Source organism: Tympanuchus pallidicinctus, unplaced genomic scaffold (assembly GCF_026119805.1).
Source record: "Tympanuchus pallidicinctus isolate F22 unplaced genomic scaffold, pur_lepc_1.0 scaffold10, whole genome shotgun sequence".
NCBI lineage: Eukaryota > Metazoa > Chordata > Aves > Galliformes > Phasianidae > Tympanuchus > Tympanuchus pallidicinctus.
The window spans coordinates 13988567-14004590 of NW_026294619.1; the positions used below are offsets into that span (position 1 = coordinate 13988567).

The following is a 16024-nucleotide window of genomic DNA, read 5'->3' on the forward strand; positions in this document are numbered from 1 at the left end:
ATACGTGGATAGTGGTTATAAACATAGCTTCACCACTGCTAAATCACATATGTGATTAGCTATATGCTATAATTCTGAAATTTCTCAGCACTCATAAACACAGCCTTTCAAAAAATACATTTAAAGATAATATCAAGAATTCTACCTGAAAAAAAAAAATGAAAAACCCAATAAAATATATTTTCTCTCCTACGCAACATATGTGAAGTCTGTTCCAGCAGAATCCTAATTCAGGTATTTGAACCAGTTTGGAATACTAAAGAAGGCTTACACTCAAGGTATTGCCATCTTTATGTTCTGACTATCTGTAGTTAAAAAAAAAAAAAAAAAAAAAAAAAAAAGTACAAGAAAATAATTCAAATCAGTGCATTTTACCTCCTAAACAATAAATGAAATGAAATGGACCATCTGCTTCATCTTTTTTTAGCCTGTCATACACATACAATATGTGACTCTGGGGTACTGCAGTGATTTTTCATCATTTACAGGTTAATATGAATGCTCTTCACTATTCTGAAGTCATTCCAGTCTCATGATAGCAAATTATTGAAACAGTGATTTATTTTTTAAAAAAATGTTCTGCTTTTACTCATTATCTAGTACAATAAAGGCTAGAACATTCTGGATGAGACTGTAGATGCAGTGGCAATATAAATTAACAATAGGAGTTGTAAATGAATTTTATGTATTACTATGGGCTTTTTCAAGAGTTTACGTTAGATAAATATTTAGCAGATCTTGCTTAAGTAAAGCTATCTTCTCAGCAGCTTCCTCTGCTCATATTGTGCATCTCCTGTTTATACTTGTATGACAAGACAAGTGATCAACGCGTAACTGCTGGGAATTAAGTTAACCTTGGAGTATTTTGCTATGACTCTTGACTTCTGCAGACTTTTGATTGAGCTCTCAGCCAGGTTGTCTTCCACACAATTGTATGGATGAGATTCTGGGGGCAGGTGTTAACTGTGGAAACCTACTTAGTATTAAACGTACCTGTCTGATGGCTACCGACTTTGGAGACAAAGTTTTTATATATTTTTTTTCTGGTCATTGTTCTTTACAAAAGACCTAATTGAATATATTTGTCAAATCATGTCTCTGGTTTCCCTCTTCTTCTCCCCCGCTAATTGGACATGTATTGTGTTTGTGTGGGAAGGAAGGAGGCTCTATAGCAGGACAGCAATATTGCTGGGAAAAGAACATTAAAATGGATAAAGGGATTTTCTAGTGGTATAAATACCTGCACACGACCTCCCTGTTCTCTGGAGTCCTTCTGTATATGTATATACAAGTGCAAACACTGGAATAGAGTTGGAGCTGCCATTAATCGATCAGGACCTGATCAGTTAGAAAACGGGGAAGGGTGGCTCTTTGCCTTTCACCTGTTTGAGGGCATGACTTGCCAAGCGTTTGCTTCATCCGACAATTTTGTACCCTTGAATTCTGACTCTTCTCCCTCCCTGCCTCTGATAATGCATCACAGCGCAGCAGAGTGCCTGCCCGTTTCTAACCATGCGACCAGTGTTGTCTCCACAGGTACTTTTTAAAAATGATATTGCTCTCTGTAACGCTCATTTGTAGTGCTTTTAGATATGTGTGCATCAAGTTTTATGATATTTGAAGTGTTTGATATCGGTGTTATGTGAGTCTGAAACTACTTCAGAGTGGAAGCATTTTCATAAAGCTGCATCGTGTGTAAATCAGGAACACTCTAAATGTTTGCCTTTCAGTCAAATTTTAGCTTTCTCCCAGCTTATTAGAATATTAGGCTAAAGTCAGCTGTCATTACAATAACTCAGAACAGGTTTAATGCTGACATTTTTGTGTGCCTACATAGTCTTCAGTGATGTCATGTAAATAATTAAAAGTTTGTTTTCTGTGCAACCACAAATTTTGATGACATAAATTACTTTAGACAGAAAACACATTTAAAACAGGTGTAGTATTAATTGTGAGGGCTTCCAAGAAGAGGGGAAAAAAACCCTAATTACCTCCTGAATAAAATAACATCTAATGTTCAAAACTGGTGACAGAAATCTCATCTACATTTTGGAAATTTTTGTTTGTGTGAATAATCCAAATAATTGCATTTAAACAATAAACTGTCAGAGACAGGGAGAGAGTTTTTTTTCAGCCTCAGATCTTCAGAAGTGGTATTCCGCAATATAGAAGCTACTAAAAACTCTCAGGAATATAAATAGCTTTGCTTTATTTGAATCTACATCAAGGTAAGGTAAGAGCTTTACTCAAAATCCCAAAAAGAATCAGTTTGCTGAAGTGCATCGGAAATAAAATATTTTAACAATATGAAAAAGCATGTAAATAGTGAAAACTGAGCATCAGTAATACATAATGCAATCTCATTCTCCAGGCACGAAGCTCAAAATATCCTAACACAATTGTTGGATAGTGGCTGTAGTAGGGAATAACAGAATTAATTTTTTTTTGGAGGCCATAATAACTTATCTGTGTCATAGCAGTATTTTCTAGATTGTTTATTTATCCATCTTGAACTACAAAAAATATATGTGGTGACTGGTAGAGCTACAAAAAACATTCACAGGTGTGTTTTAGGTTTTCCATACTGTGTAGTTAAAACTCAGGGACCACTGTTATCAGTAGAATTCTCTTCACAGCCTCACATCTAGCAGGTGACCATCTGAGAACAGAAGTGACTGAGGGTGCCATTTACAATGAGCAAGCTTACGGAATTTTATATGTGGATCCAGAAATTGCATTAAATAATAACATTTTGGTGGAAACAGATAAAGCAAACTTGTGCAAAAGAGTAGAAACGGGAGAATTTTGAATAATGACGTAACTTAAATGTAGAAATTCATTAAACGGCGTGTAATAATCCTGTATTCTTAAATAGAGTATACTTATGTTCAAGAATTATGCTATATCATAAACTAATATTCTGCAGTATCCTCTCTGCAGTTGATACTATTAAATTCAAATAGCATCTTCCTCCCTACCTTGTATTAAATCTTTATTAGTCAGTTGAAAACGGCAATTTTTAAGCATAACAATTATATTGATTATGGATTATGAAATAACAATAGAAAAACAAATACCTACAAGTAAACTCCTAGATATTATTTCAAAAGAAATGTTGTGTTGCTCAGCATGCATGGGTATTATTAATTCAATCTCTCTTTTGGATGAACTTACAGTTGTACAGGTATGACTGTTCCAGTAGCATTTGTATGCGTAAATGTGTAAATGGCATTTTACAGTTCTGATCACTGTTCTAAAAAACAGGCACTAATCCTTAATTAATCATATTGCTCTGAACACGTCGAATGTGTGCTCTGAAGTTCAGGTTTTCACGTTCACAAATATGAATTTACAATGTTACTCTTTACAACAGTTGTTACAGGGCACTGTATATTTTTACTGCCTACTTACACAAGGAACACAACTATGTATTTTGCACTGAACAAAAAATTGTCTGATTCGTCAGGTACTGGGAGGTTACTGAGCATAGACCTGAAATACCTATCTCTTCATCTTACTGATCTATAAACTGCTGACTTTCTCTTCCCAGAGATTGCCAGATGGTTATGTCCTAGAGTTAATGTTTACAGGAGAGCTAGATACAAGGATACTGTCTACCTCTGAACTGAAAGGATGTATCTTGAATCCTCATGCGTTTTCTTACCAGTCCCGTCTGTTTTGTCTTTGATACAAACTCCTAAATGTTCCCAACTCCATTTTGCTGTGATGACTTCGGGAAACGTGTCAGCAGGACTTCACTACTCTGTGCCCTCCTGTCACTATGGAAATCAACCCTCTACCTATGGGGTGATGACAGGTAAGAGGCAGCCTCAACTGAATGAACTATTAGCATAATGAGTTTGGTCAGCTCTCCTTTAGATGAATAAGTTCAAAAGAGTTGCTTAAAGACAGGACTGGAGTTAAGGCGCTACAAAAGAGGTTAGCAAAGTAGGATTCAGCACATCACTCTGTGTCTTACTTCTTTCTTTAAGACGGGGACAGTGATGCTTTTTTCACTTACCTATGTCCACTTTTCCTTTTGAGGGATTAGGAATGACTTATCTGATATATGGGGTTGTTACCAATATCTATGGTCCTGGAGCCTACTATTTCTTTTGTCTCCAAATACCAGAATCGAATGAGAAAAGGCAAAGCAATGAATCTACACAATGTTTGCTGAAGCTACTTTTAGCTGCCATATTTCTGTCATGAAGATCAAGGCAAATATTCTAAGATGACATAGTGTGTATAGAATCATAGTAAGTAGTACCAATGAGCACTAACCTGTATTTAATTCCAACAAAATTTAGGATCAAGGTTAGAAACAGAGAGCTACAATTGAAAGTTATTTTCTTATTCTTATAATTTTTACTAATTTAAAGACATTGGGATAGCCTTTAAAGCCAGAAACACTTTCAGTCAGTGTATGATTTTCCAAGTCCTATAAGGCAGTATAAATTACATTCATACAGATGATCATGTATTTTTACATTTAAAGGTATGCTAGCATCCCAGTCACATCCTAGGCTAAATGAAGTTACTCTGCGCAATTTAAGTAGCCTTCAGTGAAACAGTGTCTAGAGCCAAATTAACATGCAACCCAGAAGATAAATGTTACTTGAAGATAATCCAGATCAAACTCCATGTTTGATTTCACTTAAGATTGATGAAAATACTACAGTAAATCAGCATGAATGAATATATCTGCATAGGGACTTCTTAGAGACAGAGAGTAGTGCAAATATTCAGAAGTTCTCATCTCATGGATAAATTCACATCTGTTGCATTGTTCAGATCCCCAGGTAAAATCCATAGGTATTAAAAAATAGATATTAAAAACAGGTATTGCTCAGAAGTTTATTTTGTTTTGTTCCAAAATAAATGCATCTTCATCTTACTCCTTTCTTTCCTTTAATATCCTTCTTTGTCTCTAGGCATCAAGCCTGCAACTCCAGAGATGCTATCAGCAAGTCTCTCCCAGAGTCGCATCTTACAAACATGCAGCATGCCACATCCCAATGTAGTAAATGGTGTCAGCACTTTGCAAAGCAAGTCTTTCTCTTTTTCTTGTATTTCCTTATTCCTTGGAAACATCTCTTTCGTGGATTTCCTGTGCGAAATGTATAATGTATTCCAATGGGGTAGAACCTCTAATACTAAAGACAGCTATCAGAGCAGTAAAGAAAACAAGTAGAGGAGGAATGTGGAGGGGTTGCTAATGAAGCTCTGAGTTCTGCTGCCAATGTTTGTGTCATTTAGAAAATTGAGGATTTCCTGGGGACTTAGACGTTATCATTCATTTCAGGTAACACTAAGGAGGTTTCATACTTCTACTTTCTTCCTAATAAGTATGCTTTATCTCCTTCAGCTTAGAAATTCTTTCTATATAGGTGCAATACCTAGCAAAAAAAAGAGCTTTCACTCTGACTGAATCTCCTTGTTAAGATTGATAAACATGAACAAAAAGTAGCACAAGGTAGCTTTATCCTTAAGCAATATATTTTTAAGCTAGAATGGTCATTGTTTTTCTCTGGGTTTTCCTAAAAAAAAAATCTTATATTAAACCTTACCTAAACCTTACCAAAACATAAGGACTGTTCTGAAAGTAATGTCTCCTGTTTTATTACGTTGGCCCATGATGTCAGAAGCAGATGTTGATGGTATGGCAGTAGAGGCTGAACCTTCCCACCAGGTGATAGATGGCAGCAGAGGGAAAGTCTAATAAGTGATATCTGACATGGAAGTTCATATGAAGGAAAAGTGTGACACTGAATTTTTCCATGTGGAAAAAATGGCACACACTGGCATTCATCAATGCTTGCTGAATGTTGATGAAGATCAAACAGTGGATGTGAGCACAGTGAGGCAGTGGGTGGTACATTTCAGCAGTAGGGACAGTGACATGAAAGACAAGGCATGTTCTGGATGGTCTGCATTTGGAGTCTTTTGACTTACATCTGTTTGGGCTGATGGAAGATGGGCTGCATAGACAACATTTTCCTAGCAATGACATCATCAGAGCAGCTGTGAAATAGTGGGTCACTTCTGCTGGTGCAGATTTCTATTAGTTTGACATAGAGGCTATTGTTCATCACTGGAGAAAATGCATAGCTAACGGAGGTGACTATGCTGAAAACTAGTATCTTGTAACTGAGAATTTGCTCTACCAAGTAGTGTTATTGCTCTGTTACAGTGTCCGTGGAAATAAATAGGAGGCATTACATTCAGATTGACCTACATAGTATCTGGTCTGGACATCATGTCTGGATTAGTGTTTGTTGGAATCTGGACTGCCATCTAATTTGATTATGTCACAATTTGCGCATGCAATGCGATGGCTGTGGTATGAGAAAGTAGATGTTGTTCTGCTTTTGTATAAGGGGACAAGAGAAAGACTGGGCCTTGTGGAAGATCCTTATCATCTCTCTTGCATAGCCTTTCACATGTTACGAAAAAAAATATTACAATCTTTGGCTATGAGATTACAAAGGCACATTTTTAATAGTGTTGCAGAATAACTAATATTTAGTTTTCTTTTGGGTTTTGCTCAGGTAGCCTGACTCCTTGCCTTTATAAGTTCCCTGAGCATGCCCTGAGTGCCAGCTCTTGTGCCCTGGGCCACAGCTTCACACCCATGCACCAGACCCTCCTCAGTGATGATCCCACAGCTTCAGACTTCAAGCAGGAATTCCGCAGGAAAAGCAAGTCTGTGGAAGAGCCCGTCGACATGGATTCCCCTGAAATCAGGGAACTGGAGAAATTTGCTAATGAATTCAAACTGCGGAGAATTAAACTCGGTATGTGCTTTTAGCCAGCCAACAAAAGGCTGAAAATTTCCAAGGAGATACCTATTATTTCTAAATATTTTATGGTCTGGGCCATGCACTTGTCTCATCATAACTTTAATCCTCCTGGTCTGACTAACTTTCTCCATTCCTAGAAAACTTGTGAAGAATTAATAAATGTCAGCTTTTAGCATCTTAGTGCGACAAAAGTAACTTTAAATATTCCTTCTTTATGAATTATTTGTCTTGTTCACAAGAGCAAACAAAATTTATTCTTGTTCACTAAGTTCCATTCAGTAGCAGGTATGTTATTTCATATAGTTTCAGATTTTCTGCAGCTGAGAGCAGCCCATGAGCTGATCTTTTGTACCCATTCCTTTCCCCATGAAGTGCTCCATCACACAAGGTGGTGCAGTGTCACTTCAGTATGCAAGATGGATGACATCCGTGGCAAATATTTCACACCAGAAGGAAACTTTTCTTCCTGTTTTATTTTCTGGTGCCACAGCACCAGATGCTGCCTGATAAATAGCAAGGATGATGTGAGATGAACTGCATTGGTGGGTCTCTGGTGAGCTGAATATTGGGTACTCCAAACAAAATACTACAATTTTGATGTTATTGCTTATAAAATTATATTGTATCATTACAATTTTAGGGCATCCTTCTACAAAAAATCACCTTTATAAATGTGAAAAAAGGTTTACATGTTTGTTACAGATACCTATGCCTTATCTCAACCACTAGAAATCGCTTGTGTTCCACTTTGCAGTATAAAAATAAGAACAAAAGCAGAAATTTATATTTTAAAATAAAATCTGTAACCTAGGTAGTTTTGTTGTATATCGTGTATTTAGTGTCAAATGCAGCACAGGAAAGATTATCTGGACCCCACACTATTAATCACTATAATTATTACTGCATCTTGATGCAGTAATTTGTGAGGGAGCAAAAGTTGCACTGATGTAAACAAATGGCTCAGAGGTGGTGAGGCTGAGCTTACTGTGTTAGTGGGAAAAATGTAATTTGCAGAGGAAAACTGATCTGAGGTTGAATTTTATGAGAGAAGACAGAGTTAAAATGGGCTGTGGATCTGGGACCGAGAAACACAGTTAGTGCAGTCAAACGGGAAGCAAAAAGGAGCCCTGTGAGATATTTGGCATCTAAAAAGATTGTACCCATCCTGGCTCACATGTAGGTAGGCAGGAAGACAAGACAGATTGATTGGTGCACTGAATGGGGTCCTCAGTGCCTGTTAGTGAAGTACAGCCACCAGAACACAGGAGACCAGCAGACCACACAGATAACAGGAGACCAGCAGGGCTGACAAGGAGTAGCTTAATGCCACCGCATCACTTACAGAAATGTATGGGATCTGGATATTTCTGAGATCCCTAATCACAGAGATGTAAAACTTATGAAATCAGCAGAAGGCTGGGCACAGCCTAAGGTGAAATGAAAGTCAGCCCAGGACCTCTACAAAATGATCACAGAATCATAGAATCTCTAAGGCTGGAAACACCAAGATCACCCAGTCCAAGCACCAACCCATCCCCACTGTGCCCACTATGTCCCTCGGTGCCACATCCACATGATTCTTGGACTCTTCCACAGATGGTGACTCCACCACCTCCCTAAGCAGCCTGTGCCATCACCTGATCTCTCTTTCTGAGAATAGATTTTCCGTAACAGCCAACCTGAACCTTTCCTGGTGCAACATGAGAACGTTACCTCTTGTCCTATTGCTGTTACCTGGGAGAACAGGCCAACTCCCACCAAGCCACCACCTCTTTTCAAGCAACTGTAGAGAGTGATAAGGTCTCCCCTGAGTCTCCTCTCCTCCAGACTGAACAATCCCAGTTCCCTCAGCTGCTCCCCATAAGACTTGTGCTGCAAACCCCACACCACCCCACACCAGCTTTGCTGCCCTTCTCTGGACACACTCCAGAGCCTCAAAGACTTGTAGTGAAAGGTCCAAAACTGAACACAATACTTGAGGTGTGGCCTTACCAGTGCTGAGTGCATGCACCACAGGAACACCAGGTTCCTAAGAGTCCACAATGAAGGACTCAGTGGCTCAAGAACGGTCACCTTCTGTAGAAAGATCTGGAGTGACTTTTTCCTCTTAATTTTGACAGGTTATACACAAACCAACGTTGGTGAAGCACTGGCTGCTGTGCACGGCTCCGAATTCAGTCAAACTACCATTTGCCGCTTTGAAAACTTGCAGCTGAGCTTTAAGAATGCATGCAAACTGAAATCAATACTGTCCAAGTGGCTGGAAGAAGCAGAACAAGTGGGAGGTACAATTGAAATCCTCTACGTATTTACTGCAAGTAGATCACAATCCTATAAATACTTTGAAGGACTAATATGTGCCTTCCATAAACTGAGAGTTTTGCTTCACTAGCTTTAGATATTAAGGTGTGTTGATGGCATGTATTAAATTTTGGTTTTTTTGGGTGAGCAAAAAATATTTGGAGGGGCAAAACTATAAGGCATGGAGACTACAGAACTGCAGAAACACCACTTGCTTGCTGGAAGTCTTTTTCTTCAGTCTTATTGCAGTGAGCTAGTTCCATTCCTGTACTCATAGTCATTACCTCTACTTTAGGATCTGCAGGGCAGCCCATGCAGCACTGAACTGGATTTGTTCACTAGCAGAGGACTTCCTTCAAGTGCCTAGCATTTAAGATGTGGGCATGGGGTGCAGAATTCATGTTCAGCTGAGGCAGTGCTCTTTAAAGCCCTGAAGAAGAATAGTATGGCATAGGGATTATTTTTTTTTAATGTGATCTTTTTGCTGCTAGAGGATTCCCTTCCTTTTGCCCAGTTAATTTCTATGAGTAGAGAGTTCTGAGGTTCCCTGGGCTAAGCTGATTGGGAACAGGTTGGCTGATATAAAGGAAACAGGTCATTTTAAGGGACAGCCTTTTCATCTGAATTCACTGAGACTGAATTGAGATGAGGGGAAGTGGCATGCCTGGAGGTGACCGAGAAAACCCGGTCTGCCGCTGTGCAGCACTCACCCAGAACAGGAAGAAAGAGATTTAATACTGGCTTTTGGATTTGCCATTATATTCAGCAGTAGGAAACACTGTTAAGCAGCTGCTTCTGCCATGCAGTTCAGTTTCCTTTGAACCAAATGAAACCAGAAACTCTCCTAATGTGGTCAGCACACTGTAAGAATTACTTGTAAGGTGTTTGCAGTGTGTAGCAGCTGCTGACTTTGTTAGCACTGGTGAAGGCGTAAGCTGCACAGTAAGGAAAAGCAACCTTGCTCTAGAAAGCAAGGGCGGGGGGGATGAATAAATGGGATGGAAGGCAGAGCTGTATTTCTGAAGACAGTGAGATAGCTGATGGGTATGGAAATGGATCCAGGTTGCATCCTGCTGCTAATGATGAGGAAAGTATGTAAAATCAGTGGAGTGACACATCTCCCCATGTACGTGGGCATAGAAGCAGAGCCAGTGCTATTGCAGCTTTACCACTGGCATGCTGCTTTTGCTTATAACCATTTTCAGCTGGAGTTGAAATGACCAAGACTCTTAAAGTAAAAAGTATAACTCTGTGGTGCAGAGCTATACTTATTCTCCTTATTCAGTAGTATTACCTGTTACACTTTCTTCTGTCTTCAAACAAAGGCAAATTTTTTTTTTCCAGTGATGACTGCACGCAGTTTCCATCCCCTGTGGAAGTTAACTGCTCTTTTGTTTTTGTTTGTTTTGTTTTTAATACAGCTTTATACAATGAAAAAGTTGGTATGAACGAGAGGAAGAGGAAGCGCAGAACCACCATAAGGTTATACATATTTATGGGGTTACATGTTAGAAATGCTTTTAGCTAAGAGGTTTCATTTTGGGGGGTTGAAATCAAAGCATTGTTTTCTATTTGTGAATAGCTAATGAAGGATAAACTATTTTGAAACATTTCAGTGAAAATAAAAACACACCTCCCTATGAAACCCAATGGGCTCCAAGTACAACACATTTCCCCATTAGAGACTTTTCAAAATATGACAACATACTTTCATGTGAAAAAACATTCCGATTCTGACCCAGTTTTACAACTTTGATATAGGAAATAAGTGCAGGCCACCCTTGTTTGTTTGTTTGTTTGTTTGTTTTTGTTTTGTTTATGGAAAGTTCTACATCATTTCAAATGAACTTGCATGATTTTCCGGGAAATTAATATCTGGGACATCTGAGGGCATATTTTACAGGTGATAGTGGATCTCCACCTCTGTTCTCTGCTGCTGGATTCCTTAATTTCTTAGAGTTCCTAAGGAAGCATTTTCTTGAGCTGTATGAAAAAAAAAAAAAAAAAAAGAGAGAGAGAGAGAGAGTTGAGTTGCTAGGGAACTTTCTTCTCCCGTTATTTTTTTCATCTCAGGTAGCCAACACCTACCACCTGTCTAGCCTCAAATCCATACAGAAATTAAGTAGGCTGGTGATTAATAATAGAAATACAATTACCAAATAAGGAAAACAAAGAACATGATACAAGAGATGGTGAGGTACACCATTTTCTTTTCAGTATCCTAGACTCTTGTAATTGTTGGTGAAGAAGAATTCACTCAAGGGGGGGCCTCCAAGTAGCTGCAGCATTCTTCCATAGAAAGGGGATTTGGCCACTTTAGGGTGCAAACTTAGCACTGCGAGGCTCTACCTCTTGCAGCAAAGTGCCTGTTCTTTGAATAGCAATCACATCCTCTGTGCAATGCCATCTCCCAGAGATAAAGGCTGCTCTGTAGCCACTCAATCTGAGCCCCACAGTGACAACTCATACTTTCTTCTCTTACATATTCAACTTGAGCTTTGCTTTTTTGAATTATATTGCCTTTGATATAAGAAATAAAATGAAGATATGAATTATTTCTGTCTTTCAAACTAGATCCAGAAGAGGATGCTTCTCAGCTAGGAGTGAACAGGGAATGTAAAACGTTTCATTGCTCATTTGCTAATCACAGCACCTCACTAGGGACAAAACTTTACTCATGGAAGGCCATCCTCAGCTTCTCTTTAAGTGAGAAAGGACTGTGCCAGGCCCTTACCCACTATGACCTACATAGCTGTGATTTCAGAGCAACTCTGTTCAGGTGTTTCCCAAGATCTAGAGAAGCCTCCTGAAGATTTTTCCACTAACACTATAGGATTTGCTGTTCTTGTTTTATCACAACTGCTGAGGAAATCAAGCTTATTATTATTTCTGCTTTTATATCTATCCTCATTACACTAAGGCTATTAAATATGGCAGACTGTCAAGTGCACAGACCACTGAGTGGAAGCTCAGGACTATACCCAGTATATTAAAACCTATAAAATGTTTACTATTTCTTTGAAGGCGTATAGCACATCAGTTTGAGGACTTGAAGGACCTGGTAATTTACAGCTGTGGAAGGCATTTAATTTTCTATTGTTATTAGAAGTTTAAAAAACTTTCAGTAAAAAAATAATCGTAGAATCACAGAATGGTTTGAGTTGGAATGGATCCTTAAAGGCCATCCAGTGCAACTGTCCTGCAATGGACAGCTTGATCAGGCACTCAGAGCCCCAACCAGCTTGACCTTGAGTGTCCTCATGGATGGGGCATCCACCTTCTCACTGGGCAACCTGTTTCAGGCTCACAACCCTTATTATAAAACACCTTTTCCTTACGTCCAGTCTAAGTCTCTGCTCTTTTAGTTTGAAACCATTTCCCCTTGTCATATCACAACAGGCCCTGCAAAAGAGTCTGCCTCCTTCTTTCTTACAATCCTGCTTTAGATAATGAAAGGCTGCTACCAGGTCTCCCCAGAACCTTCTCCAGGCTCTCTCAGTAAGGTATCTATACATCTCTGTGCATGTAGAACATTACGCTATTAATTAGCTGGTTTGGGCAATGTTGCTAAATATTGCAAAATGCACACATAAATGAAAGACCACCAACATACTACATTTGAAATAACAGGAACTCCAGCAGGTATTTCACACGTTTGCACATTATTTCCACTATAATGCAGAAAGTGCCCTCTTGTGTCCGAAGAAATTACAGCTACTGCTTAAGCCAACTTTGGTTGTGTCCTGTTGTGGCAATGTAAAAATGTTGCAGATACTTTCATTTCTGAGAACATATTAACAAAAATAGGAAGCAAATTCCATCTGACACTACGCAAAGATAATAATCTTACTTTACCTTTTTTTTTTGGTACTGTTCAACTTTAGTCATTGCTGACTGAGAACAGGTTATAGCAGATATTTGATTTTTAGAAAACATAACTGCTAAAAAGTGCTGTTGTCATCTCTGATTTCCAGAAGTACTACAAAAAAAGCCTGAATGTGTCAGAAAAGTTCCTAAAAGTGATATTTTGTCTCTTTATCCAGTATTGCTGCCAAAGAAGCCCTGGAGAGGCACTTTGGAGAACAAAGCAAACCTTCTTCTCAGGAAATCATGAGGATGGCTGAGGGGCTTAACCTTGAGAAAGAAGTTGTGAGAGTTTGGTTTTGCAACAGAAGACAAAGGGAAAAAAGAGTGAAGACAAGTCTGCATCAGAATGCCTTTAGTTCTATTATCAAGGAGCACCACGAGTGCCGGTAAAGCTTTTCCACATGTAGCTGTGGATTTCTGTTTTGCTATATTTTAAGAACTTTGTTGCTTAAAAAACAAAACAAAACAAAAAAATGGTAAAACACTTGATTCCTTTACAAGCTAGACAGCTTCTGATGCAATTTGGTATAGAAGGCCGGATTTCACTGTAAAATGTTGAAGAAAAAAATGCTATTGCATATACCTGAAGTGTTGAAGGCCTAAATTCAAGGAAGCTATTAGGCATCACTCAACCAGAAATGCTTTAGAAATAGCACACGTAGTTGCAGTTTCCCTATGCTGTGCCCTCACAGTCTGCATTGTACTGAATGATTAACAGGGAATCCCCACTGTAGGTACCCTAAGCATGAGGAAACAAATCCTTTGTGTTACTCATGAAGAAAGGTTACAGTGCTTGTGTCAGCAGCTGTAGCTCATGAAAGATTTTTGCCTCAGCCTGTCTACATACGTGCCATACCCCCAGCCCATCTAGCTATCTAACTGAGCTAACCCTTATGAGATGATGAGCCATTAGGCACATTACATGGTCCCACCCCCAGCATTGAGCACTGAGTTCACTAAATTAAACATCAAAAAGAAGTTAGAACTTCGAGGAAGAGGAGAACATGAAGAAGTGATCCTAAGCTTGCAGTGTTGACAGTGTTGAGTATCTATTTATGGCCAACGATGGGATCCTGGAGGACTGTCAGTGAATGTGAGTGATCCAGGAAGGCAGTAGAGGAATGTGAGATGAGGACTGTAAAGCTGCCTTCCAAAAACTGGCTGATATTCAGGGACAAGATCACAGATGCTGTACATCTCCGACTGAACTACTTCAAGTAGTCTTGGGTCTTTTCAAATTGAAGATATGAAAGATGTGCCATAGCTACTGTCTTTATTTATGGTAGAATAAGCTTACCAATACTGAGACGTCAACATGGCTCCTCACATGTTCTTGGTTTCAGTGTACCACTGCCTTAAACAGGTGCTAAGTTCAAGTGACATTTTCTAATGCTAGTTATAAAAGGTAGTTCCTGCCAATTCATTGCATGCCTTAAGGTTTGGTTTGGGTAGGTTTAGCTATTGCATTAAGAGTTTATGGCTTGATGGGAAAAAGTAGGGAATGATCACTTAATTATTACTTCAGACTTTCTCCGCGTTACATTTTTTTAAGATTAAATCCTTTTGTGGACACACTTAAATGAGAGAGTGTATTAAGTGAAAAAACAAGGCTTTTTTGCTTTGAAACAAGTAGCCAAAGCATTTACTGTACTGTATATTCCCACTCTCTCTTACACCCCAACAACTGAGAATAACCCCTTGTCATCCTGTAGCCTGGAGAGAAAATCAGGCAAAAAAGAACAATAAAAACTTACAAAACAACCCCACGACAATAAGCTAACAAAAACCAGTGACAGTGCCAGAGCTCCACCTATCAGAAAGCCAGACACCAAGAAACTAAATTAAGGACTTTAGTACTCACCAGGGACAGATTATCAAGCCATCTCATCAACCCTGCTTGTTGTTATTAAATAGCCCATTATCATATATGTATTTTACACTTTTCCCAGGACTGGAATTAAGTGAGTACAAGTAAGCAGTAATGGCCTGATAAATTTTATTTTTCCATTAAATAGACCTGATGATTTAGAAAATGTCTAAATAATAGGCCCACAGAAAGCAAAGAGGTTTACCGTTCAAGATCACTTAGAATCAGCATGGACAAATTGTGTTTTCACACTCTTGCATGTTAAATTGTCTCTGACACCTATTACTGTGACCATAAGCTTATTCAGCTGTGGAAGTTTGGCCTTGGAAATATATTTTTATGGATTAATTGCACTGCTACAACCCCTTAATTTAGAAGCAGATGCTAATCTAACCATTCAAATGGGAGAAATTATGCTATATACCCTAGTGGGTTAGTTCTCAGTGCTAGCATAGCTCACCCACAGCAGCACAGACCACACCTCTGCCTTTTTCAGTTGTGTGTGTGTTGACAGATCATGAGCTTTCCAACAGGATAAAAGATAAACACATTTGAGATGACTGGCACTCAACAGCATGCATTTCTGTACTTCTGATATTACGTAGTCTAGTGTTGTATGTATGTTGAAACTACTGACAAGTATGAGTTTTATTTATATTGTAAGTTATTTTATTGATTATAAAAGGCTTCCTAGTGATGCTGTAAGCCTCTATGTTCTCTTCCTCCCCAAATAAAGTAATCTTACACGTTCAGTTTTCCACATAATTGTTTGTAGTTCTCTTTCAGCAATACTTAACTTTTTTAGCTGTGAGTTGTACAGATTTGTTTATTCACTTTAGCATGCTGTAAGTTAATTCAAGAGAAATTCATGGAACTGTGATTTCTTGTCTTTCACAAAGTCTCCCAAGTGAAGGCTAATTGCAGAAGCTTAGCAAAATAAAATGAAAATTGACACACAGTGCCATTTGTTACAGAAGAGTGACAAAAAAACTAACTGAAGAAGCAGTCACCACCTAAACACATCTAGCTGTCACCATGGAAATACTAACATCTCAGAGCAGAATCGGTTTAAAAAAACGAAAGAAAAAAAAAAAAAAAGCCTGGATGAAATCAATTTAATGTGCTGCAGCTGCAGCTGTTGGACTTGGAGAAAAGTGGCAATTCAGAGTTTTCTCTAGGAACAAAT

The 16024-nt window shown here is 38.6% G+C and overlaps 1 protein-coding gene across 1 annotated transcript; it reads left to right on the forward strand.

Annotated features, from left to right (window-relative positions):
- Positions 1 to 331: 331 nt before the first annotated feature.
- Positions 332 to 15016, forward strand: POU1F1 (POU class 1 homeobox 1). Its single transcript, XM_052704020.1, has 7 exons — positions 332 to 1536; positions 3668 to 3817; positions 4935 to 5052; positions 6556 to 6797; positions 8924 to 9088; positions 10526 to 10586; positions 13148 to 15016. Exons 1-7 carry the CDS (start codon positions 1395 to 1397, stop codon positions 13359 to 13361), a joined length of 1092 nt encoding a protein of 363 aa, XP_052559980.1. The 5' UTR covers positions 332 to 1394; the 3' UTR covers positions 13362 to 15016.
- The last annotated feature ends 1008 nt before the right edge of the window (positions 15017 to 16024 follow it).